The sequence below is a fragment of the Osmerus eperlanus genome, chromosome 12 (assembly GCF_963692335.1).
Source record: "Osmerus eperlanus chromosome 12, fOsmEpe2.1, whole genome shotgun sequence".
NCBI lineage: Eukaryota > Metazoa > Chordata > Actinopteri > Osmeriformes > Osmeridae > Osmerus > Osmerus eperlanus.
In genome coordinates, this window is record NC_085029.1 from 6,595,124 (window position 1) to 6,620,957 (window position 25,834).

The 25,834-nt window shown below is 41.3% G+C and overlaps 1 protein-coding gene across 1 annotated transcript; it reads right to left on the reverse strand.

Annotated features, from left to right (window-relative positions):
- Positions 1–1,688: 1,688 nt before the first annotated feature.
- Positions 1,689–24,534, reverse strand: LOC134031070 (paired box protein Pax-2-B-like). Its single transcript, XM_062474550.1, has 10 exons — positions 24,382–24,534; positions 23,490–23,687; positions 19,611–19,690; positions 19,342–19,461; positions 12,801–12,976; positions 10,487–10,592; positions 5,320–5,544; positions 3,876–3,977; positions 2,183–2,269; positions 1,689–1,981 (listed from the first exon to the last, which is right to left on the reverse strand). The coding sequence occupies exons 2-10, from the start codon at positions 23,573–23,575 to the stop codon at positions 1,860–1,862; spliced, it is 1,104 nt and encodes a 367-aa protein (XP_062330534.1). The 5' UTR covers positions 23,576–23,687; positions 24,382–24,534; the 3' UTR covers positions 1,689–1,859.
- Between the last annotated feature and the right edge of the window lie 1,300 nt (positions 24,535–25,834).

Below are 25,834 nucleotides of genomic sequence, written 5' to 3' on the forward strand. Positions count from 1 at the left end.
CAAAGCTTTGACCAGGTGAAAGAACAATAATCCACCTTTACTTAGAAGATTTCAGACACTTTATTATTGAAATGTACAAGTGAGGCCAGCATATGAACGTGATAATACCATATTTACAGAGAAGAAGTGTCTTCACGTCACACAAAATCTTTCTACAAATAAACAATTTGTAAATAACATAACATTAAATAAATTCCACCTACCTTTAGGTTTACAGCTAAATATGCATAATGATGACCATCTGCACTGCATAGAATTTATACATATACTTTCCTTGTGGACAATGTGTTTTCCTATAATACTGCTCTCAGAATGCATATGCAGGCTGTAAATAAACATTAACAAGAACTAAGTCTTTGGCAAACGCGGTAAAAAGTACATTCACTTGACAGGTATGGTATGTCTGATGATGGTACCCATTGTTTTAGGTTAGAGTTAATGTAATTTCAGACTGACTAACCGGGTAAGTGACATGATGTCTAAGCAGAAACATGCAAGGAAGTTGAAATCTGAGGAAAACACACGTTTAAGGCAATAATTTACTCATTTTTTTGCCCTGTTTTTCACTGAAATCTTTGACCTGTCCTTTCAGACTTAAGATATGATGGCAATATAAGAATTTTGTGGAAGAACAGTAGTGTTGATAAACAACAAAAAATCGTGATGTTTTTGTTCATAGAGTGGTTGATTGCAAAAGGTGATATATCTTAATGCCAAAGACTTATGTCAACTTAGGATGTTAAATAAATGTGTTCAATATGTGAGGATAGTGCATGTTAAAACAGTAACAAAATAAAACTCCCAGGGTTTGGTGAAATAGAAAGCTAAATTGTTTCAAAAGCATTTTGAGAGAACTCAGTAAAATTAAGGAAATGATGAAGCGACAGCATTTTAGAAATCATAAATAAGTGCCTTTCACAACCAAAATGTTACACAGTCATTAAGTAATGGTTTAGTTATTCTTCACCAAATGGCTCTTCATACCAATACCATACAGTATACTGTAAAACAATACATAAAGGCATCGTCATAGTCTGCATATACAGTTCCAGTGTTACAAACCACCAACATAGTGCAAAATAATTAAACAAAAAAAAAATATTTTGTCTGATGACCTCCAGTATTCTGACAAATAAGAAATATTACAACTAAATCCAAACCGTCAGTAGTTCAGCACAATGTATCAATAATAGAAACAAAATAAAAATCTTTAGGAATAGATTTTCTAGTTTTTAAAACCGTGTAAATAGAAGACCATGACATTTCCTTATTCCTCTATTTTCAATTCAGGTGTTATTTTTACGTATTGTCACTTATTTTTCTTTTTTACATCTGATTGTGTATCACAGAGAACTTGCCCTAATAATCTTCTCATGGCATCATAAAAAAAGCAATTGATTTATTCATGCTGCAAGTTTGGTTGGTTACAAATGACAGTATGAATGGGAACAAATAACCTGGCTGCAGCCCACATGTCCTCTGCATGGATCTCATGCACCACCCCTGGAATACAATAGGAGAGATGCAGAAGAAGGGCTGCCACTGTAAGCTTAGGACAGCGTCCTCATCGAGATCAGTCAAGAAAAGGAATGTATTGGTCCATAAAGAAGAAAAAGAGAGGGACAACCATTAAAGGGAGAGTAAAAAAAGAAAAAATCCTGGTCTTTTTTTTTTTAAATCTCTGTATAATGTATATATTGTGTCGTTCAGCGTCTCTGATAATGTACAGTCTTTCAGATTGAAGAATAGGAGTTTGACTGCAGCTCCACAGTAAGGAATCGTCCAATGATTAGTTGTTTGTTGTGTGGAGTGTGTGTGACATGTTGTAGAGCTGCCCTCGTTCCCGTAGAACATGCCCTTCACACCGGGGCAACATGGAGGCTGAAGCCATGGTCCTGTAGGTTTATTTGGTTTCCATGGTAACTAGTGGCGGTCATAGGCTGTGGCAGCAGTGGGGGGGGCGGAGCCTCTGGATGCGGCACTATAATAGTAAGGGGAACCTGGAAGTTAACAGAACAACGCACCATTTCAAACAACCATACTCGCAACATTACATGTTTACAGATATACATATTATAAGAAACAATTAAACCTAGACAATATATGTAAATAAGATATTTTTTTTTACATTGTTCTCCATGTTGAAAATGTGCTGCAAATTACTATCTCGTACTATACCCACTTAGTAATGCTGGATTGCTGAAGCGCCAGGCTTCGTTGTAGGTTGTGTACTGTGGATGACTGTAGGGGTTCCCCGAAAATTCACTCCCTGAAATTGAGCACCATAATTAATGCAATGTAATGCAAAAGTAATGTCATGCTACTATGTAAAAACCACATAACAGCCTTCCATGTCCCATTTTTTGGAATTGGCTCATCTTTTTCCTGCCCTTCTTGAACGGAACACCAAAATACTAACCCTCAGGTCAACGGTTTTTGCTCTACAGAGTTTCATTGCTCAGGATGCAACTTAGACCATGTCAGTGAGTAACGCTGTAGGTCCAACACGTTTCTTTCTTTTATGAGACAATAAAGACTCGATTTTATATGAAGCTGGTGAGGAATGGCTTTCGGGTTTTACAGTGTTTGGGGGGCCTGTCAGTAAATCTTTGTGGCTGTGGGTCAGTTGAATGGAGGAGTCCACTTAACCAGGATAAAGCAGACCCCTCTATCCCCCCATCTTAGTCTTTGTGATTGTTGAAAAAATGAACAAGGAACCAAACCTGGTTTCAAACCACATTTTAAAACCCTGCAATGTTCAAATCCAAATGATCTGTCAAGGGATCGCGCCATATCCCTAAAACCACAACCAGTGGCTTTCCAACATAAAGAAAACATGTGAATGAAAAAACTGTAATGCTGTTTCTTTGAGATGATGTAGCTCAATTTGAAACATGCAGAGAAAAATGACAGCTTTCTGGTAAAATCATGGGCAAAATCATGAATGGATAAACACATTTTTATAAATATATATTTTTTTTTGTGCCTTTTTTCAACTTTATCGGACTGGGAACATTAGACTTGAAATGTTGGGGAAACAGAGGGGAAGACATACAAAAAAAGACATGCCTGATATGGGATCGAACCCGGGATGCTGGGTTAGGGCCTCGGCCAATAAGGTCTCAGCATGAGTGTCTCTACCCGGTGAGCCCCAAGGTTCTAAGTTTTGGGTTGTAGGTTCTTGTAATCATCGAATGATTTGCTAACACAGCTGTGCACTCGATTGGAAGTCGTTTCCACACGGGTCGATCAGCTAGAAAAAAATGGTGGCAGGTGGCTGGGCTGTTTTGGTGTGTGTGTTCGAATGTGCGTATGTGGACAAGAGCATGAGCACAGCATCAAAACATCCTGGTGGATGGTAGTGAAACACTATCTTTGCCCCCTCTGAGAGATACTGATTTAAATATTTACTGTTCTCCCATGCCTCTGTCTTCTGACCCCTAACTGTTTGCTGTGAACCTGAACTGCAGGTTAAGTAGAAAGGGGGGTGGCGTGGGGCACTGGAGCAGCTGGGCCGGAGAGACCAGAGAGGGCTGGCACTGTCCACTGACGGCTGGAGGGAAACGCCCCAAACAGGGAAGACATCGAGCTGACAAGGAATGTCAATGGAGAGTACACCTGTTTCTGATACTTGTCGAACTGACCCTTCTGGTCCAAGCACACTCTGTGGTGATGTAGCCTTTTGGGTGGTGTCCACACAGACCGATGTCCTAACCTGTTTTGAGTGCAACCCTCTCCTGACTTTACACATAGATCTTGTGAATTTGATCAGCTCCCTCAATGTACCTCACAAACCATTTGGTTTGACAAAACGCAAAGGAGTTAAATAAATACAGATATATATGTATATGAAGGAAGACATGCTTGTCACTCACCAGGAACCATTCCAGCAAGTGTTGATGTGGGGTAACTGCCCTGGCCTGTCGGAGGGACATGAGGGGGATACCCAGGGAGGGTTGTGTTGGCCATATCCCGACCTGGGGAGAGAAAGGAAACGTTGCATGAATATAAATATGTACCATACAGTCAAAATGCAGTGTTTGTAAATGCAATGTACACAGTAGTGTATTGTAAAGTGGACTCTGGTACAGTGTACACCTCCTTGAAAATGTAGACTCTTTCCAGTAAACAACTCTGCCTTGCACCAAAGCCTGTGTAGGGTAAATTCACACCTCATCTTTCTCTTTTGATTTGAACAAACATCTGCTACTGAACGGTAAAGACTCGACAAACAATCACAGCTATTATTCTGATAAGTGTGCAGTGGTTTCTTGATCTGTCTATGGTATCACGAAACCAGTCAACAGAGTCCTCGTCTAATGACTCCCAAGTTCTATACCGTCAACACCAGAGAGTGTCACTCTGCCACCCCCAAGACCCTAAATGGAAAGTAAGAAAAAAAAGACAAATGGCCACAAGGGAGAAAGGGAATCAAAGTACGTGGAGAAGTGTCTTCATTACGGGCATTCAGACTTGTCTAAACATAGCACGCTTTGCTGATCTTCAGTCCAGAAGCTGTCCCTCTCCTCTCTCCCTCTCTCCCTCTCTCCCTCTCTCCCTCTCTCCCTCTCTCCCTCTCTCCCTCTCTCCCTCTCTCCCTCTCTCCCTCCCTCCCTCCCTCCCTCCCTCCCTCCCTCCCTCCCTCCCTCCCTCCCTCCCTCCCTCCCTCCCTCCTCCTGTTTAGGGCCTAGGGAAGCTATAAAGCCCGTCCACGCTGGCCTCTCTACAGAGCGTCACTCGGGGCCAAGCGGAGGCGCTCCGTATTCAGCTCTGTAATTGGGAGTGACGGCTGGGTGTCCTCCCCTTGCCACCAGGCCTTTTTAGCTGCCGCACGTAGCCCCCGGTCTGGCCGGGTGTCAAGGCTGGGTGGAAGTGGGCCCCCTGCTACATTATTGTCAGCAGCAAGAGCCACTGTGACTCAAAGAACGAGTCAGCTCCCAATTGAGCATTAATGAGCGAGCCATTGGCCATAATACCCCATGATACCACAGAGCCCAGCATCGTGGAGGCTGGAGCAGAATGCAGCGTTTTCAGTTATTTCCAGTTAACGGCAGCTCGCATGGGAAATAGGCTAGCTACAGCACTGGGATAGACATAACACAGGTGCTGTGATTGGCTATTACTGTTTGAGGAAATAAATTATAAAAAGCAATGTTTTCGGTGTTTGTGCTCATGTTAACTGCCTGTAAAGCTTGGCGTGTAACTTAAAATTTCATGTTGATTTTTCCCACTGCATGACAGGGACTCGCCTGTACTGTTTACAAAAAAAAAACAAAAAGATCAAATTAAAAGTAAGCATGCCACCTCTGGGTTATGTACCTGCTAGAATAGGCTGGCTTGCATACTGGCCGTAGAGGGGGCCATGGTGGCCACTGTATGAATGGGCTGGGGCCTCTAGTGACAGGGCAGGGTGGCAGGGCTGGAAGTCCACCAGGCCCAGGCCTGCCAGGGAGGAGGAGGAGGAGGAGGAGGGGGTGAAAGGAGCCTTGGAGGCCTCATATGGCTCTGGCTTTACGCAGGCTGAGGATGGATGGATGAGGGCTTCTGCCGAATGGAGGAGAGATACATACAGGGCATAAGATGAGAGAATGACATGAGCATGTAGAGTACTGTATGTGCGCGGACACACGCACACACACACACACACACACACACACACACACACACACACACACGCATACAGTACACGCACATTCCAAGACACAGGAAAGAAGAGAAAAAATATGACTCATGACAGTAATGATGAATTTGGATTTGTCAACAAGTATAACATGATGAATGAACACAGGAGGGGGGCTACGTTTGTAACTTTACAATTCAATGCTTCTTTTACAATACAAACACCTGGGCAATGATCAACTTTTTTCCTAGAGCTAGGAAATTGTTCTTGTGGTAATGCCTCGAGGAAAGAATAGTGAGGTCATGCTAAACCAGTCATCTGTAATAGGAATTAGTCAGCGACAAGCCAGTGCACATAAGTCAAAGGGAGCAGTGGGACTGGGTGGGGGGTCCAACAGGGAGAAGGGGCTGTGTGTGTGTGTGTATATGTGTGTATGTATGTGTGTGGTAGGGGGCAAATGGGCAGTATGCAAGGACAACAGCATAGACAAAAGAGAACTAAGAACCCATTGTGTTTGGGACTAAGAAGGGCACAATAGCTAAAGGCTCCTTAGTTTCCTGGCCACCTTACGGACTGATGCTTTTGGTCACACCTCACAAGCTTGTTTAGTCTCTTTAAATAAACATAACTGGGAATTAAGCAGGTTTGAGACCGCACACTCAATCACAAAAAAGTGAATGATAATGGTTTATCTGATAGCATGATGATACAAGGTAAATAAAACAATGTAAATAGACATATTTAAAAATGTGTTTCTCATTTCCCCTACTTTGGAAATCCCAGCAACCTAGTGTAATAATGATGCAGCAAACTCGCATCATTACAATTCCTTTACTCCAATTCCAGTCATCCATCGGCCTATATATTTTGTGTTTGTGCATTGTTAAAGCCGGAGACAAGTGGATGTTCTGTGACTGTTGCTTCATTGAAAGTCCTTCTTTCAGCGAGGGGCCGGCTGGGGGAGCTCTGAGTACTGCATGATAGCCTCATTAGCTGTCTCCTAGCCATTGTTGTTTTACAACAGAAGATGTGTGTAGAGATTCCTCATTAAATAAGGGCTTCTGTATAACAGCTACATTCACTGACAGGCTTCTTAGATTGAACGCCAGCAAATAAAAACTATTTTTTCTCCTGCCCTATTTTTTTCTCCACTCTGCGCACAAGTCATATTCAAAGATTAATGTGGGTGGTTTGTATTCATGACAAGGGCCTTTTGAATTCTGTCTTAATTTGGGAAATGAGGCCTTTGAGGAGTGGAGCGGACTAAAAATGTGAACTAGAAATTTGAAATCCCTAGTGTTTGTTTAAGCCATTTTGGTAAGCCATGATGTATTATTATTAGGCTATAATCAATCTACGCTAATCTTAAAACAAACATCCACCACTACCATAGACTTCAAACCAACTACCAGAGGACTACCTTTTCACATTCAGAGCTTTGTATTTGCACGATTATCATCTGAATGAAAAAAATGTATATAGGCAATCAATAGAGGTCCTTTACATAAACATATCCACTTAGAGCACTTGCCCAATGTACTGCATGAGCTGCGTTCAAGATCACTGAACATAGAAACTAACAGTGTGATATTGCAGATGGTCCAAAACACAACCCTATAAACCGAACCTGTCAAATCCTGATTACATCACTGAAATACAGTTACAGTACAGCCCCACAAGCATCTTCACCACCCGCAACAACGTGAGGAGGAACTAGGCCATGTAGTTCTTTTCACAATAATGAACAATTCTGTATTTACCTCAGTTTTCTCAAACCACTGACTGGAAACACAGTTGACCTTCTTTTTATCTGGCACAGCAGGAAAGTCATTTGCGAATGACTCTTTTGGTAGCAAGAGTATTAAATTTACCATGACAGGGACACCTTCATGTTTGCTACAACAACAACCAAAATCTTTGACCTCTATTTTCTATATGCAGAATGAAGCAATTTATCACCAGCCAAAAATCTCTGTACCCTAATTAATTACAACTAAGTAAAGAATGTTTGGAGAGCCAAATTGCTTTAATTCCCCCAACACTGGGTGAAAGTCATTCATTATCAAATGTGTGCTCAAAGGTTAGTTTGCTTTTGTGAAAACGAAATAAGCATTAATTCCAGGGCCCGGGCCCTGGGACCCACAGGAGGAAGACAGGCCAGCAGTTTATCATCAGGCCATGCATCAGGAACTGAAGACGACTGGATGACTGTTGCTTGCTGCTCATTGGGCAGCACCAGTCTTTCTCTATACTTCTGCCAAAAGTTAACCCTTGTCCTACGTCTTTGTTTAAAAAATCTGAATGATTTTTGTAGTTAATCTTACTTTTGTTTCTAAGTGGGGTTAGAGACCTATAAGGTTTTCTCAAGTGAGGCCTCTCAAGCACCTGTCAGGATTCAGGGAAGAGGGTTGAGGGTTGTATTTGACTCAGGGGCTTAAAGCCCTTTGAGACTCACATTAACAGGCTTAGCAGGAAATGTTTGTGAAAAGACTTCAGTGTGTGCTCACTCCAAAGCAATGCTCAAAACTCCTCTTGAAAACTCAAGGGAATTGACTCCACACTCAGAGGAATCAGAGAACCCCATCAATACAATGCTATACTGATTGCTTTCAGGAAGTTCAGGATACGAAAGTACTGTAGAAATTTCTGGACAATAGAGCTTCATCATAATGACAATCTCTCCCATTTATTTCTCAAAAACACACAAACATTCACTGCTCCATTTTCCACTATTCATAATTTCACCCAACACTCACTTTTTATGAATTTTAAGCAGTCTTTATGAAGAAGATTAAGGGCCACTTGAAATGAAATGTATTTCTATAAGGAAATTCATCAAAGAAATAACTTCCCATATCAACAATAGAAATTACCACACAATATACAATTGTCCCATACACATATTCATGAAACCCTATGGTGTTTCTTATATGGGGGTAATAGGGACTATTTAGCAGGTAATGCACCATTAATAGGAGGGAGAGGGAGAAAAATAATGTTTTTAATGGAAGTGGTTTCTTGCCTCTGAATTCCGATGATGTGCACAATGCCCTTAAATCCCTTTCTCATTTGAGCCTGCTTTGCAGGTACTTTTGAACCCTAATAGGATAAGCAGAGGACACAAAAGATGTATATCTCTCAAGCCTTTCAGTTCACTGAGAATCCTGATCTCTGCTGGAAACAGACAGCTCATGAATCATTCATTTTTAATAGATTATGCAAATTTCAAGACACAACATCAACAAGATCAATAACTGCGGGCATTTTAATTGGTGTTGGAAAACATTTTAACGATAAACGTAATCTCCAGTTCTTTCCCCAGTAAAGACACAATTAATTTGAAATTGGATGTGGGCCTAAATGCTAAAGATGATCTGGTACTTTTTGCATGGCTTGAATTTTTGGGGGCTGAGTTCAGCGCCATCAAGTAGGATATAATGCTCAGCCATTTGTGAAACCACACACCTGAACACAACTCATAGACACTAATGGAAAACCAAGCCAACCATCAACCAAGTAATAAGTAAAAGCCAAATCCTGGTAGTTTAGGCTTGATGCTATCACTCTGATAAAAAATTATAGGTATATCATTTATACGATTCAAGAGGTTATGGTAAATTATTCATTTGGACATAACTGAAACTCAACACTGTAAGTAAATATATATATTTTTTGAACACAACACATTGTGTGTCTAACCCAACGTTCTTTCTCCTGTTTGTCTTTCCACCCCCAAAGAGCAAGGAGGCACACCTTCTCTGGGCCCCTCAGTGGAGACTTCCAGCCTCTAAAGCCTCCAGGTGAAAACAAAGCCACCTGCCTACAGTGACCCAGCCGAACCGGGCCTGCTTTCATACCACCACGGGGGCACAAAGGACAAGCACACACCTTGCTTCTCACGAGGCCTGACTTACAGGGAAAATCTACCTCCCCGTATTAATGGGAAAAGGGCCCTTTCTTTTCTCATAAGGCTGCCCGGCTATCATTTGCAAGGGGGGCCACTGCAGTTTTCAATCACCCTGTCCTCCCCTCTACACAGAACTCATTGCCTTTGATGACTGCTGCATAATTGTATGAATTTTAATAAAAGCTCTGTATATTAATCTTGGGGCCTGACAGTAATCGTAAACTTTCAGTAAACTTAACCTTCTTCTTGGTAATAACAGTGGCAACAATTAAACAATATTTCAATTAGCGAGGCAGTCATTAACTATGACAGGGAAAGAGAAGAGATGAGAGAGAGAAAAGGAGAAACTAAGAGAGAGAGAAAAGAGAGAGGGAGAGAGAGAGAGAGAGAGAGAAAGTAGGGGAGAGAAAATGATCACAGCCGTGTACATGCTATGGAATATTCACAAAGGCAAATTACTCATGGGTCTTGAAAGTACCAAACAGAAGGCACATCTTACAAAAACTCTCAATCACCAGGACCCCCCCCCCCCCCCCCTCCTCGTGACTTGTAGGACCTTGCCAGTTTAGCTCGGTAGTACACAATCATATTTCTGATGTGCTGACATCAGAGGTCCTTGTCAAACAGTGACAGAACTCCCCCCCAACACTCCCCGCTTACTCAGCAAAATGAGATGAATGACGGCTGCTACAGCTTCTATCACGTTGGACCACCTTTTCAGCTCAGAGTCAAATGGAATTTCAAAGAAAAAATAATCTGCACACTTACTTATTTTTTTGGGTTTAGTAATTGTTTTATTTTTGGGCTCAGTATTAGAATATGCCATGTGATTACACAACATATTTGGATGTTTTCTCTCCCTCCACGCCGTCTATTACAGTTTTCCCAAACAGTAATCCCCTCAGCTGAAGTTGTGGCTGGGTAGCATGATGGGCGGGCTGTAGGGCACTTGATCTTACCTACAGGGTAGCTTTGTGAAACGCTGGGGCCCAGGTCTGGGTTGGTACTGGAGGGCTTTACTTCATCCAGGCCAGGGTTCAGGGCAGGGAGGGAATACTCATTAGCCTGGGGAGAAGGGAAATCAGTTTAATTATTACACAGGCAGATAACACCTAAATGAAATATCCTCCCTCCATGAATCTTCCTACATATGCCTGCATCTGCGATCTGCATGTGTGTGTGTGTCGATGTGTGTCCCCCCCCGCTATTTCAGGTGGCAGTTCAAGCATATCATGAATGTATTTTGGTATTGTCTGAGAGGAAGTGGGATTTTGAGATGAGTTGAAAAGCCAAGGCGTCAGCTGGTCCTTTGTGCTTGACTGCAGTCCTGGCCCTGACCAGCCAAGGGAGAAAGCATATCTGCTTTGTTACAGACACACCAGGTGGCCTCGCGAGTGGGATACCATTTACCTTATTTTTTGTTGGTAAAATAAATAAAAAAATGTCATTGCTACTTTTTATTGGCAAATACCAATACATGCTTAACTCGTACTCTTTGTACACCAGGGAGTATAGCATCATAGATGTTTATTATTATTTTGTTCATTTTCATGCTGTGCAAAATCAAAGCTTTGGCGTCTAACATGGGATAGCATCTCACTTTATATTTTAGTTTGGCTCCTGAAACAAAACATTTTTTAAATAGGTTTTTAAATTGTAAAGTGTTTCAGACCATCGTGACAGATGTTAGCAGCTTTTTTCTATTTTTTATGAGATCAGACTTCCGGAGTGTCTGTGTTGACAATGTTTGTCCAGATCCCAGTGTGTGTCTGAGTGTCTCAGTGGGCTCAGGTCCCACAGGGAATGCCTGTGACCCCGCTCTTGTCTGCCTCTATCACAGATAAACTCTAATTGTCTGCTACAACTGTTCACTGGCACAATTGCGGATGTTGTCCTCTATTCTTGAAGGCTTCAGACGCCCAACAGACGTTTTATCATGCAGATAAAGGATAGAGGGGGAGAGAAAACCCCCCTAAAAAGATAGATTTGAAAAGGATGACCAAATGGCTAGCAGAAGTGTGGGCGGGGTGAATCCATTGAGTTTTGCATCTCCAGAATGGGTTTTTAATGCCCCTCTACAGAGCCCAGACATTGGCTAATAGGACCACATTTTCCAGAGTGAAGAAGGGGCAGAGAGAGGGAGATCCATGAAAGAGAAAATGCTCTGATTAATATTGCATTAAATTAAAACTGATTTTCTGGACTGTTCCTGGCCTCCCTTTTTTTCCTTCTTTAACCGGTCTCTCTTTTTTCTGCCTAACCCTTTTCCCTCTTCTTTTTAATACTCTCTTTGACGCTCTTTGTGATTGCAAGTCATTTCCAATTCGTTTTGGTATTGATCTTCCAGTAGAAATCAGTTTTGTAATTAGCTGCAAATTAGGCCTTCTTCTGGAGGTGAGGGCTGTCCCACTGATTTATCACCTGCGTAATTCGCTCGGATTGGAGAGAAATTAAAATGAACTCAATTAGGCAATTGCTTTTGCTTTATGGGTCCAACTTTCAAGATTCATGTGAGAAATTAATAGTCTATTGTTTTTTATAGTCTAATGAAAGTAAATAAAGGTTATACATTGTAATAAGCCAAGAGATTTTATTAAGAAGTAGTATATATAAATATATGTATACAGTTTCTTCTTGTCGCTTTGGCGGGGGTGCTGTTGCTTCAGAATGCCTCTCAATTTAGCAAATTATGATGGATAGATGGAGGAGCTTGTGGTTTTAACATCGAAAAGAAGGAGCAGCGAAAGGCCTGGATTGTAAAATGGAACAAATGCTTTTTTCTCTTAATTAGCTAATTCAAGTTAGCAAACCATTCAAATAGTAAATTTGATGATAAATGCTGCTTTTTTATTTACAGTTTCAGTCATAACACATCAAGGCCTGATAGAATTAAAGAAGTACTGGTAACTAGAAAAAGAAATCTGGTTATTGATTCATTTCATGTTGCCTTACTGTTATTCTCAATTATAGGGGAACCAAAGAATGTGTTTTTCATCACAAAATCAATACTGTGTGGGAGTTTGCTTTGTGATCCCTACACCATTTTACATGCTTCTCTGTATTACAGTGGAATTTTTGTTCACTATCCTACAATTTAGCACCTGTTTTGTACATTTTCAGGCTTGTTTTTAGAAACGTGCCTACATTTGGACCATCGTATTTAAAGTAAATACTGAATTGAATACATGATAAATAAGAATACATGATAACATCACCACAAAATATCAGAGGAAAAGTGGTTGCCAGGTTGGTTTCCCAACCGGCTTTACTAACCTGTTCTGGTTTGATGTGCTCCGATGTGGGGAAGACGTCGGGGTATGAAGGACGCTCAAATACCCGGTCCAGAGCTTCCAGCTGCTGCTGAGTGAAGGCATCGGCCCTCAGGTGTTTCCGTAAACTGTCCACACTACCCTGAGAATCACTGTTTGGGCCTGAACCATCTGAACCATCTACAAGAAGAAAGAGCAACAATCGAGAGTCTGCCCCTGGAAGCTGGCTTTCACTTGAAGCTATATATATTCACTCCATGGCTTGTGGTCATTAGATCATGACTGCGGGGGCTGGAGGAGGAGGAGGAGGAGAAAGAGGAATAGGGCGAGAAGGACTGCTGGATGGAAACACAGTACTGGTTCAGTATGGACTGATTTCCAAAAGGGTTTTAATGGCTGTGGCGATTAAATGGCACCGACTATAGAGCATTACAGGTAGGGCCTGCCTCAGTCCAGGAAACTACGACCCCCCCCCCCCCCCCCCCACAGTATTACCGCCATCATGATGTGAAAACCCTGCTGTAATTGATGGATTACCTTCAGTGCAAATACTGTATATTCTTGTTGTGGCGCAGACCTTGTATTGTAATGAAAGTGGACGCTATTAAAGGGGCTTTTCATTCCAGGCAGTGGATTTCCTTTTTTCTTCTTACCACTTCCACTCCTCCTCCACCCCTTCACCCCCCCCACCCCCTCTCTCCTCTTACTGCATTCATGGAAATCAAGAGCTGCAATATTTTAATACACCATTTCCCCTTCACAATTTAATACTGCTTTAGTTCTCGGAGCGGTGCGTCACTTGGTAATGTGAGGTGGATACAGGAGGCCGAGTAAAAAAATGGTACAGTCTAGTCCAATCATCTCTCCCGGGGGAAGGGTTCTCCAAACAGAGGCGTTCTCTCCTGACTCCTGACCTGATCGCCCTTGCTGTTGGGAGAGGGATGCGTTGCCTTCTTCCTTTGTCACTTGTGCGCGACGCTCTAAACCCTCCACAGACCCTCAGGCCCGCCTGGCCCTGCCACGCCCCCAATCTCCCTCCCCTAACCCCCCACCCCACCCACCCGCACTACCAGCCACCACATCCCTACACCCACACTTCCTCCAGGCGGCCATGTCGGCAGGAGCCCCCCTCGTACCCCACCCCCCTAGCCTCGGACGGATCTCAGAAAAGCCTCTTGCTCTCTCACGAATCTGTCATTCTAAATTGGCTGCAGATTATGTTCTCTCCTCCACGGGATGGCATGATATATGATATGCAAGGCCCCTATTGATTGCCTGGTCTGGTGGCAAGGGCTGAAATGAACCTGAAATGAACATCATGCCTCAACTCATTGTGCGTATAATACTCTACTTAATCCCACATTTTTCTCTGCCACGGAATTCAATTGATCAATCATGTCTCAGTGATACTACCATTTCAGAGGGTTATTGCCATTCCATTCTTACTGCTTGACCTTTTTTTTCCAACGACTGAGGCCAGAGGATGAACCTGACTCCCAGAAGAACAAAACGTATCAAGGGCTTTATAAGACACTTGGTAAGTGTGTGTGTGTGTGCATGCGTGTATGTGTGTGTGTGTGTATGGCGACAGGATATTCATGTGGGCAAAAGTGTGTAAGTGGATGCATTCATAGTAGTCCTCAGTTACAATATCCTAAAGGACTACAAACACAGACGTACAGCCTGTTTTTAAGATCATCTTAAACCTTAAGATCTTCTTAAACCTCTGCAGCATTTCAACAGTGTTTTACTTCAAAAATGGTCAGTAGCAGGACAAAACAATCACCTGGGAAAATAAATACAGTTTACAATTACTCCATATGACCACCTAAAGTGGAAGTATAGAGCCCTAACCACATATTTTGAGCAGGTAAGTTGTCGGGACAGTCTAACAGGGGTCCTCTCTGCTGCTTGTCACTTTATCAAACTCAATTGTTCCCTTTGTACCCAAGCAAATAGAGTCATTAATTACTTTCCGTCAGCCTGCCGGGGTAGCAAACATGATCAATACCTCCACATTTGTCATTCAACATGATGGAACACACTTCCCACACACAAGACAAACCATCCCAGGTCAACCTACACACGCTCTCTCCCACTCAACATGAAGGTGACAGACCCATTTAGATGCCTCATGATTATTTCCAGCACATTTGCACTTTGCGTACATCTGACACTGTTGTAATGACGGCCTAACCAATCAGCTGAACATGCAGCTTTGGGTGGTGGTGATGGGGGGTGATGGAGAAGACTTTGGTTTCATGACATGAAGAAGGTTAACGTAGCCACAACATTACTGTACATCTCTTCAAGGTACATGAATCTGCTCAGAGCATCATTGAGGTGTCTGAGCAAAACTTGTCGCCACGTCTTCAAATACACAAAAACAGCCTGCTGTCTTATCGTAAGACCTAAACCTGCACGTTTTTGCACACATCTCAACTCCACCGTTTCACGTCTTGCCTCCCTGCCTCCATTTGCTTTGTTTGTGTTTTTCTCTTTACACCCCCCTGTGAAGCTGTCTTATTGATCAGTGACAGACTTGAGTGTATTCATCTTGACATCGTTCTGTCTTAACACTCCCATAACGAGGGAGGCGACTTCATTAGATCAGATAACCAGCTCAAAAAAATGGTCTCCTCTCTGCGGGTTTGGCACCCCGAGGTCACGACCCCTAGCAGGGGGTCAAGCCGACGCAGAGCCTCGACTACCAGCCAAACACATCTGAGTGAAAACAATACAAAAGTTCAAATGAGGAGTGTGCTGGATATGGCTGGGAACACACAGCAGCAGGCAACTACATGAATAAAGTTACAAATGAATCACTGGAAAACAAAAGTTTGTCATTGAGAAGCGGTGGCTAGTGTAATATCTTTGTTAGATGTCTCGGAATGTAACATGTGAAGCTCTGGCGTGAGGCGCGAGTAGGTGAACTGGCACCTTGAGGTCAAAGCAAGCCGTTTGCTGAATAGCTTACTTTTGAAGAATCTGCTCCTTGTTGGAACAGCATGTCTGTTACTGTATGTTCATGACTCCCTGGACACAATGTTTCTATATGTTGCGGTAATCTGCCTCCATCATTTAAGGCTTGATTGAATTTTAGCCGTGATTAAATCAAATTACCACTCATTTGAATTAAATTGGTAGAGCTCAGTTGAGTGTTTTGATAATGCAAACCAGATCAAATGTTGTGTTTAGACTGTAAATGTGCTTTGTTTGGTCTATATTGATACCCACATCTACTGCAACAGTGCAATAAAGAATAATGACAATAAAGAATTTGAATGAAGTCAGCTCCCAGAGAAACTGTATGGGGAAAGACAGCAACATTGTCAAGGCAACATTTGCTGTGATTTTCCTGGGATTATTTAAGCGCTTAAGCGCTTTAATCATTTCATTTGGCACTGCAGTTCAGTGCTACAAGCCTTCCTGACTACAGGATGTTGTGACGTGAGTTCCTCAGTGAGCTCCCCCTCTTCCCAAAACAGATGCCAAAACACAGGAATGTAGTGTACCCCCATCCTGCTCCGATCCATCTCTCATCTGTGCTTTCAGCACACTGCTCATGACGCTTCAGCATTGAGAAATAATGAATTCACCGGTTACTCAAGCACAGAATCACATTCATCCCCGGTGCCACTGGCTATTATTGTTTCCCTTTGAAATGTATGACGATCCCTTATCATCAAATTTCTCCTTTGGTATTTCTCACATTACTCAAGCAGAAACCTCAGACAAAGCAGGAAGTATTTAGCATGGTTGAAATTAAGAAGCCTCTACAATTCTCATTGTGCAAATTGTGGGTGATGTTGAATGGCTGGTTGAAATGACTTGAAATAAAAGAGTGCACCCTTCATGACTTATCATTCTCTCCGCTGGCCATAACATATCTCAACGATCTACAACATATCTTCGCAAGTCATTATTTCTCCATAAAGCCCAGTATTAGACTGTAGACTGTATTATCATCTATAAACCATTTAAAAGTACAGGATGTTTTAATGTGTCATTGCAACATCCCATATAACCTTTTCTAGACCCAATGTACAAATATACAGTATGTCCCCTGTCCTAATAATTCCTTCCTTTTTTATCTGGCAATATTGTACACCAGTACATAGTTACAGAGCATTCTGATTGGTTAAAAGGTATTTCACATATCTGTAAAACATTTCCTATTGCTTTTTTTTTCTCTACTATTAGACAGGAATATTAGGCGCTATTTTCTTTGTCTTTTCTGTCTTGACTGAGAGAGTAGAAAGGGGTGGGGGTGGAGGGTACAAGCGAGACTGGGGAACTTGGCTGTTAATTTGTGGGGTAATAGCTTTTCTCTGCGGAATGGCAAATTCTCATATATGTCACTTTGTTAAGAGTGCGGACAGCCATGGTCACCGAAGACACAATCTCGAGAGGTCTCTCTCCCCACTCCACTGGCAACAATGGCTGCCAAGTGTAACATGCTACTTTTAATTTGCAATAACACATGACAATGGGAGATTAATGGTTCTTATGACACCTGCGTCCCTGAAGCTCCTCTTTCCCAAGACCCGGTGTACATAACGTGTGTCACAGTACATTATCTGAACATCCTTCTTGAAATGGGGATCTTTTTTTTCTTATTTAAGGGCACTGCAGACTTGGAACTTAGCTGCAATTTTCCCTCTTGGCTGTGGGCCACAGAGAGGCCTAAAACAAATACACAACAGTAGACTACACCAATCAATCCATTTTACTGCTGTGTTGCACACAGTTCAGTTAAACCTGTGCTTAGGTTTTTTTGTGTTTTTATTTTTGCTCATGTGTTCAACCCTCGATAATGACTCCCTGTGCTGTAATCATAATAAGACTTACCAAGTTAAATAGGGTTCAGGCATTCTGAGGCTGCAGGGCTATGAGGACATTATTCCTTTCATTTATTTTTTGCCTCACAAACTACCTCCACAAAAACTGACACAAAATACGTTTAAATACCTCAGAGCTTTGACTTAGGGTCAAACAACTCAATAATGAAAGGTAAAGGAAAAAAAAACAGTACTACAGTAATGGTGATTGCGGTAATTAATTGTAAGGTTGCATACATTTGGATTTAGTTCATACATTTAGGAAGTCAGAACATCTCGCAATGTCCTCCACAGTATAACGTCACATATGCATTACTCTTGGTTCACAAACGGTGGCTTGTGGCAAAGCATTGTTTTTGAAGCCTTGTTTTGATGAGGTGTATGGGACTGAGGCCCTGGGCTCTATCTTTTAGAGAGATCGAGTATCCCATAGTAGGTGGTTCCAGGTGGGTACCATCTGACTGGGTCTGGGGAGGGAGTATATAAGAACCACAGCCACTCCACTCCCCACCACACCACCACACACACACACACACGCACCCACACACGCCCAAAACCTGCTCCCTGCTCCTTCATCGTAATGCTGGCTGGGCACTTAAATCACAGAAATGGCAGCACATCAGGAGGATCATTTGAGACTGGATAGCACTAGAAACATGGGCTGTCACCTAGCGGACCTCAAAAAACAGACAAGCTCGCTTGGACCGTATTCTTCTCCATGCCCTCTAATACCTTTTTGCCCTTCAGTAGCAATCTGCATAGAAATGTGCGCGTTCTATCATTCAGTGACTAGACATTACACCTTGGCTAATATGAGAGGGGCTCTAGAATGTCTGAAAATGAACTCTTGAAAATGTCAGACGTTTGCATTATGCCTTAGCGATTGCATCTCTTACAGGCAAGGACTTGATTATGTCATTTGCCATGTCCACGTCATGCTGGTTTTCTTCGCCAGGAAATCTACCTTTGACACATCATTAGTCATCCTCCCTCCCTGCGCACACATAAAACATCGACTCCACTCAACATCGCAGAAACCCTGTGCTTCCCACAAATGCCAGAACAAAGAAAATGCTACTCTATGCAAACCTCTATCGTGTGCTGATTAGCTTCTTCCCTAAGTACTGCAAATATAAGGCTCTCATTCCCAGCCCAGTTTGACATAACTGCCCTTTTCCGAGGCCCGACCGGCTCGTATAGTACATTCCTCTTTACACAGCTGGGCTGGAGAATGCTTCTGCTTAGCCATTTTCACCAGATGCTTATGCAGTGACATTAGAAAGCCTATTGCTTACAGAACCAATAATCTTTATAGCCCCGGGCCTCCACTATCTACTAACCTAGCCTTTCAGAGGCACCGCATTAGGATTTCTGTCGAAACATCTTGGATGGTGGCAGTGCTTCCTTGACTGACCTGGGTGGTTGGCTACATCATCTTGACATGTAATTATCTAAGGCCCCTTAATCACTTCAACAAAGATTAATTGCAGGAGACAACTGCGGAGGTCATGTCTTCAAATCAAAAAAGCTCCTCTCCTCATTGACACACTAGTGTAACAATGTCAAATTTAGCATTTGTGGCTAAAATGATCAACCTACCCGGGCTTTATGGAAGGTTTTATGGAATCAGATCACTTTATCCTACTTTTGTTGGTGTGTAAATACAACACAACATTTGACATTTTTTCAATTCCTTTTTCTTACCTTCATCTCGTTTCCTCTTTTCACCATTCGATCTGGGAATACCCAGAATGCCGTTGATGGAGTATGACCCAACAGGGTCGTTGGAAGCGCTGGTTACAGGCGGGGATGCTGTACTTGGTACTGAAAGAGAGAAACAATGGATTCACATTCACCTTTGAGACGATGCACATTATTCCAGGTAACAATTTAGAGTAATACGGATGATTTCAGATGTGTCGCAGTGGGAATAATAGCTAAGACTGAGGCAATGCAACGAGCTGACACCTTACCTATGGTGTGGCCTGGTGTCGACAGAGATGTTCCATCTGGAGATGGATGGAAGGGCTGTTGGACTTTAGTTCTGATGATCCTGCACAATGAAGAAAGGCAGATGTGAGAGGTGCTCTGGATTTGACTGACCTTCTTCCATGAAAGCTTTGGTTTCATTTTGCAGGCCTTAACAGGCAAAATACCATGTTTATAATTATTCAGACTCTACATATAAGGGGGCCACATCAGGGGGCTGGGTCATTGTTTGTGTTATTACTGTGAACTTGCCATGTACTGGCACTGAGAATCATTAAGATACATGATGAAGAGAATGTAGAATCCATTTTGGGCTTTTACGTGTGAGTTAGAGATCTTGTGAGGATCTAGCCGAGTATGGTTGCTGATAAAAATACTGGCCAAGGTTTAATAATGACCTACGCTACCTTTAAGGTAAGATACAGAGAAAAGTCTTCATTGCACTTTTGGTCCAAGTGATCTTGCAAACAAAGCATGAAATCACATCAATTCACCTCAATGATCAGCTTCACTGACTCTACCTGGCCCACACTAATCAGCTCTCTCTCTTTCCCCCTCTTTCCTTCTCTCCCTCCCTCCCTCCCTCCCTCCCTCCCTCTCTCCCACTCTGGATGGGGTTTATAGGGGTATCTGAGAGTACCGGCCCTTTGCTTTTCAGATCAAACATCTCTGTAGAGCCAGCAGCCCCAAGTGCCAATGTGGATGAGGTTGTATTGATTGGGGCTTGGGGAGAAAAAGTTGGGGATTAGTCACACAGGCAAACAGATGCAAATAGAAAGCTATAAATTATATGTGACAGGAAAGCAATAGTTCCTTATTGCCTTGCACAAGCTTAGGCCAGCATTAGATTCCTTTAATCTGAGTGGCATTTGGGGAAAAAGGGAGCTGTCACAATAATTTGTAAACTTTAAAACTATTCATCATGTTTGGCACGGGACCTATTTTAGAACACAGCATTTAAGGTTGACTAAGGACTATGCTGTAGTGCACACCTCCCTTGGGACTCTGCTTTATTTCACAACACAGCACTGACGTGGAATGATGATGTGGAATGATTTTTTTCATGAAATTTTTCAGACATAAAAGGGTTTGTACTAGAAAAAAGGCTAAGATATCAAAGGATGCAATACAGTACAAAGAGAACCTGGGTGGATTGACAAAAATATGGTAAATGGTAACAAGGTGAATATGAAAATGTCCACGGCTCTCAAGCTCTTTTTAGAACCAAGCAGCCTGAATAAAATACCTTTCATAAACAACATATTGATTTTTTTTTTTTTTTTTTTGATTCCCTTTTTACCCTTTTCGTCATAACAGTTGTCCCTATCGCTTGTGTGTTCAACATAAATTCCAATACTTTATTTTGGATCCATGTTCTCAATATTGAAAAAGCAATTTGGTAGAATGAATTAATGATTTGGATGTTGCTGAAAATCTCTCAGAAGAAATATTAAAATTGCTTTACTTCTGAATCAATATTATTGAGCGCCATTGAGGACCTTTTTTATGTCTACTTGTGGCTACCATTTCTTGTTGTTAATTCCTTGCGGTGGCCCAAGCATAGTGTACAACGGCATCTCTGTAACATTTAATAATGCATGCAGGGGGAGAAGTGTTTAAAGCTGGAACATCCTCTTTTGTCAACAGGCCCTGGGTCAGAGTCTCACTGTCTGCCACAGAAACCTGTAGCAGCACCGGTCCTCCCCTTTGTCTGAGCTGTGTGTTGTAGCAGAGACACATGTGTTCTCCTGTTCATAGAGAAGAGCCCCATTCTACAGTTGCAACTTGTAAGGCAATGCTTGCACGTTTTTGGGCTTTATTTCTATATTTTGAAGTGAGTCCAAATGCACACTTTGAAGAGCATTGTATAACAAAACTACCACTGGCATGTGCATTTGAGGTGAAAAAAAATAATATATAGAATACTAATCCCTGTGTGTGCATAGCTAAAACTAAGATTTTATTTGGATTTCCTTCAAGTCTTATACCCAATTTAAATGCAATGGCAATGTCAACAGATCAGTGAAAGTATACTATTTGAGTAACTAGCAATGAGTCAAAGTCAGCCTTACAGTACGTTTGTGTGCATGTGTGTGTTTGCAATTCTGTTCCAGTGAGGCAGTAATAAGGTGGTTAAGATTTAAAATCCTACAATTCATCCGCTAAAAGGTTACTTCATAAAGGGAAATATTCTATATTATTCAATGAAAGAAATTTGAAGTCGTTCTCATCTTTGGGTAATAGAATTACACTTCTTTGTGTTCACTATTTAATTTCCTACATAAACAAAGACACATAGGGTATCCAGTCCAAAATACCTAGCTTGAATTTAATTAGAATTGAAAAACTTTAAAGGGGTCTTTTAATGATATTAATGTACATTCCAAATTTATCACATACATGTGTCTAAGCCTGCTTAAATGGGCCTTTTTAAGCAACCACGAACCATGAAATGAATTTTGCTTCAGCCTTTCTCTATTTAAAAGATGTCTTGTGTGAAGCTGTCCATGCTCTCCCATCAGCTCATTAAAATGTAATGCTGATGCTGGCTCTATGGAACAGTGCCTCTTAACCAAAGTTCATCACCGGGGATCTCTGGCAGGGGGGCCAGGGAGACAGGCTGGGGGGTGGATGGGGCTCTTTCTCTCCCTCCCTCACTGCTATGCTCATAATCAGAATACTCAAGTATTCTTAGTAGAGATATTTACACTATTACTGCAAATCTCATGTCAAGGTCTGTATCACAAGTCACCATGGCGTTAATCCTTTCATGCCAACACTGATGCTAACTCTTTAACAAGACTTGGACGTAAATGACAGGTGGACCACAAAGAAAAGGTTTCAGCATTTAAGAATTCTTATACAATTTCTTATATTATACTCCACCATAATTCAGGATAGATTGGCCAAATTGACAAATAATTATTGTGTACTTATGTCCATTCCATGTAGCCTATTAAATAATAACTGAATTGGCTAAGTAGGGCACAATGCAACAGCAAATTACAATTAAAATGAGTAATCAATTCATTCAAATGTATAATTTTAAGTAATGCTGACCAACAACACAAAACATAGGCAAAAATAATTTGTATACATTATTTGGTTCTGTAAAAGCACACAGCATATTTCTTCATAATTTGTTTTACTGTAGGCTATAGTTATATTCTTATTTTTTACAAAAAAGAATTTTCAGTGTGCAATTCAGTTTGTTAAATGCTGTCTCAAACACTCAGATGTGCTATTGAAAATAGGCTACCCCCCAGTGCCAAGGGAACCGGTCACCGAATATTGATCGGTTTTCATCTAGACAGATTCACTCAGTGCTAGATGTACTGCTGATTGTTGAGGGAGTTCGGACTAAAAGATTGAATTGCACCTCTGAGACCACCCTTTGCCGACAAAAAGTTGGTCAAACACTTTATACTGCTCCGAGACTGCAGGTAATAGACAATAGGCCATGTGAGAATATTGTTATGCTATATGAATTATATTTGTTTTCTCGGACCCCTAATTAATTATTCGGCTTTTTTAGCCTATCGTGGAGCCGTAATGTGTGACATTTCAACTATGGCTAAGATACAATATTAAATTCAGTTCAATGTATTTCGATCTTGGCGTTAATGCGCAGACACGAATTGCGATGTATTTCCAAAGGGTTTGATTAAATAAGTCAATTTCATGTGAAATGTAGCCTACCTATTTAGGCTACATACTATCATATACTAAAGTATAATGCTCTTGCGCATATACTTGGTGTTATACGGTGAAACTAATCTAAACTTGTAGTTCATTAATGTAGGACATATAGCTTACAGAGTGTGTTCCCACTATGCTTTCCAATCCAAGAAAACGCTACTTACCTGTTAATTGATGAAACGCTTGGAACACTGTCATTGTCGCAAACACCCTCTGCTAAAAGTCTGTCTCTAATCTCCCAAGCGAACATGGTGGGATTCTGCCTCTTGTAGTCCGCTATTTTATCCACAACCTTTGGAGTTGCGACTTTTGGTTTGGATCCCCCAATAACTCCTGGTTTTATACTGCCGGTCTCGTAGTATCTGTAACAATAAGAAGAAACGTTTTGATCAAAAAACACCAGTGAAATCTTGTGGAGAATATTTCAGGCCCCCAAAACGATCTGCGCGCCTCTTGAAAGGGTTCTTCCCCCGAAAAACATTTTGTTGTTGCCCATGTAGGCTGCCAGACACCCTGTTTTAAACGTGTGCCTTACCCACTTCTGCAACACAACATGTGAAGACCATATGTCGCCTATTCGAATATTATCTCGTCGCATGGACAAACTAAATGGTTTCCAATTGTATCTTATGTGCCAAAAGGGAAACATGCAACTAGCTATTTTCAAATGACATGCTACAAGTGTTGGTATGGCACTACTTTTGACAAACATTCCAAGTGCATAAAACAAATAGCTACCTTTTAAAATCCTTTTGATAGCTGAAAAAATATTTTAAGAACATTCAAATGTTTTGCTGACACGAATCCAAAACAATTCAGGCGTAATTTAATACAGGCTAGGCCTTTTAATTCCTGAATTTATTCAGTTCATCGAACTTTTAATTATATACCCAATTTCCTTTTTGCGATGACCTGCGACTAATGGCTCTTAACATGCCAATTGATAACACATCCTGTCTTTATGTGGTCACGTTTTGCTTTAGGTCAATTGTATTAACACGAATTGGAACGAACATGGGTAAAATTTTGTTTCTCGAACATTTGCTTTGCCCTTACCTGCCCAGAATTTTGCTGACGCAGCCATGACTGACCCGTAGTTGCCTAGAGATGTCACAGGGCCTCACTCCTTGATGTGCAAGCTCTACGATTCTTTGCCTCACTACGTCAGGTAGGGGTCTGCCATTCACAAACACCCCGCCTAGCTGGTTCACACCTCCGTGCCCTATATGGGAGACAACAGCACAGACAGAAAACCATAACATTACATAACGGTGTATGACATTCGATATCACGAGGCTGTTTAGGTTAGATTATTTATAATGTACAGCTCTGTAGCTTTAAACTTCAAAATAGTCAGTAGCCTACCTATTTTTGTGCTAATTTGTACTTGATAAGGTCCTTTAGCCTACAACATAACCATCTTTATTTGGTAAAATAATAAATATTTGTGTCTCAAAATATGACCTGAAATGTTTGTTTATTAGTGGGCCAATTCTGTTTTATTTTTGTCATCTGTAGTAGCCTACTACTTACGCGCATTTACGTTTTAATAAATTATATACAAATGTATAAATATATCAGCATATTAGAACTTTGCTTAGACTTTAGAAGTCTATAGGCCTACGCTTTTATATGTTTTATTTTTGTAACTCCCCCTCGTTTAAAGCCGAGAGGTTGGCTTGGTAATGTTTTACGCAAGTCCCTTGCTTAGGTTGGCTATAAAGTTACAGTCTTTTATTTTCCTTGCACAGTAATTGTAAATAATTAAAACAGCTTTGATTACTCATATTACATATTATTTAGTAAATTAAGACTGTATGAATAATTAAAACGCAAAATAGCATATAATACGAATATGCCTAGCGTAAAACTGGTGTCTCTTACTTTTTCAAATATGCAAAGATTGTAAATCTGTTATTTGGTTCAACATTGAATTGCTACAATAATACTGCGTCCGTAATACTGGTATGCACCTGTCACTCACCTTGAAGGATCAAATAACGCCTGTTTCAAACTCATGTTCCTTCTATAAGTTTACACTAACCACAATTCAGCTAATTGTAACCCCTAATTACCAGGGATTTGTCCTTGTCTATGATGCAATTTAGATCAAAGTTGTGCATTGGCCTTTATTGTATAAAAAATGTGTTATTTTGAAGAAGTATTTTGAACATGTGTGTCTGCTAATTCAACTTCATACAAAATAAACGTTCAGATTCAGAATGTTTGCATAGGGTCGAATGAGCTTCAACTCTGCGTATTTTAAATGAACGACAGTGAATCATGCTTGGCAATCATACAACTGTTATAAGCAAAAATTAATCCAAATAGTTCAATTTGTCTGCGAACAATATATTCGAAATCTCAATAGGTTACTTACGGTGCATGGCCGAAAAGGGGTCTGCTTTGCAGTGAATATCCATTGGATAGCAAAGAAAAGACAGATAATCAACTGAAGTCGCCGTCTCGCCTTCGTTAAAAAGATAAAAATGTGAAGAAATGCAATAAG

Excerpts from the sequence above, each read along its gene's own strand:
- LOC134031070 (XM_062474550.1), bottom strand. The coding sequence starts at position 23,575 with ATGTTCGCTTGGGAGATTAGAGACAGACTTTTAGCAGAGGGTGTTTGC. Across the intron at positions 19,691-23,489 it reads AGCGTTTCATCAATTAACAG|GATCATCAGAACTAAAGTCC; the intron begins GTAAGTAGCGTT and ends TTCATTGTGCAG. Across the intron at positions 12,977-19,341 it reads AAAGAGGAAACGAGATGAAG|ATGGTTCAGATGGTTCAGGC; the intron begins GTAAGAAAAAGG and ends TTCTTCTTGTAG.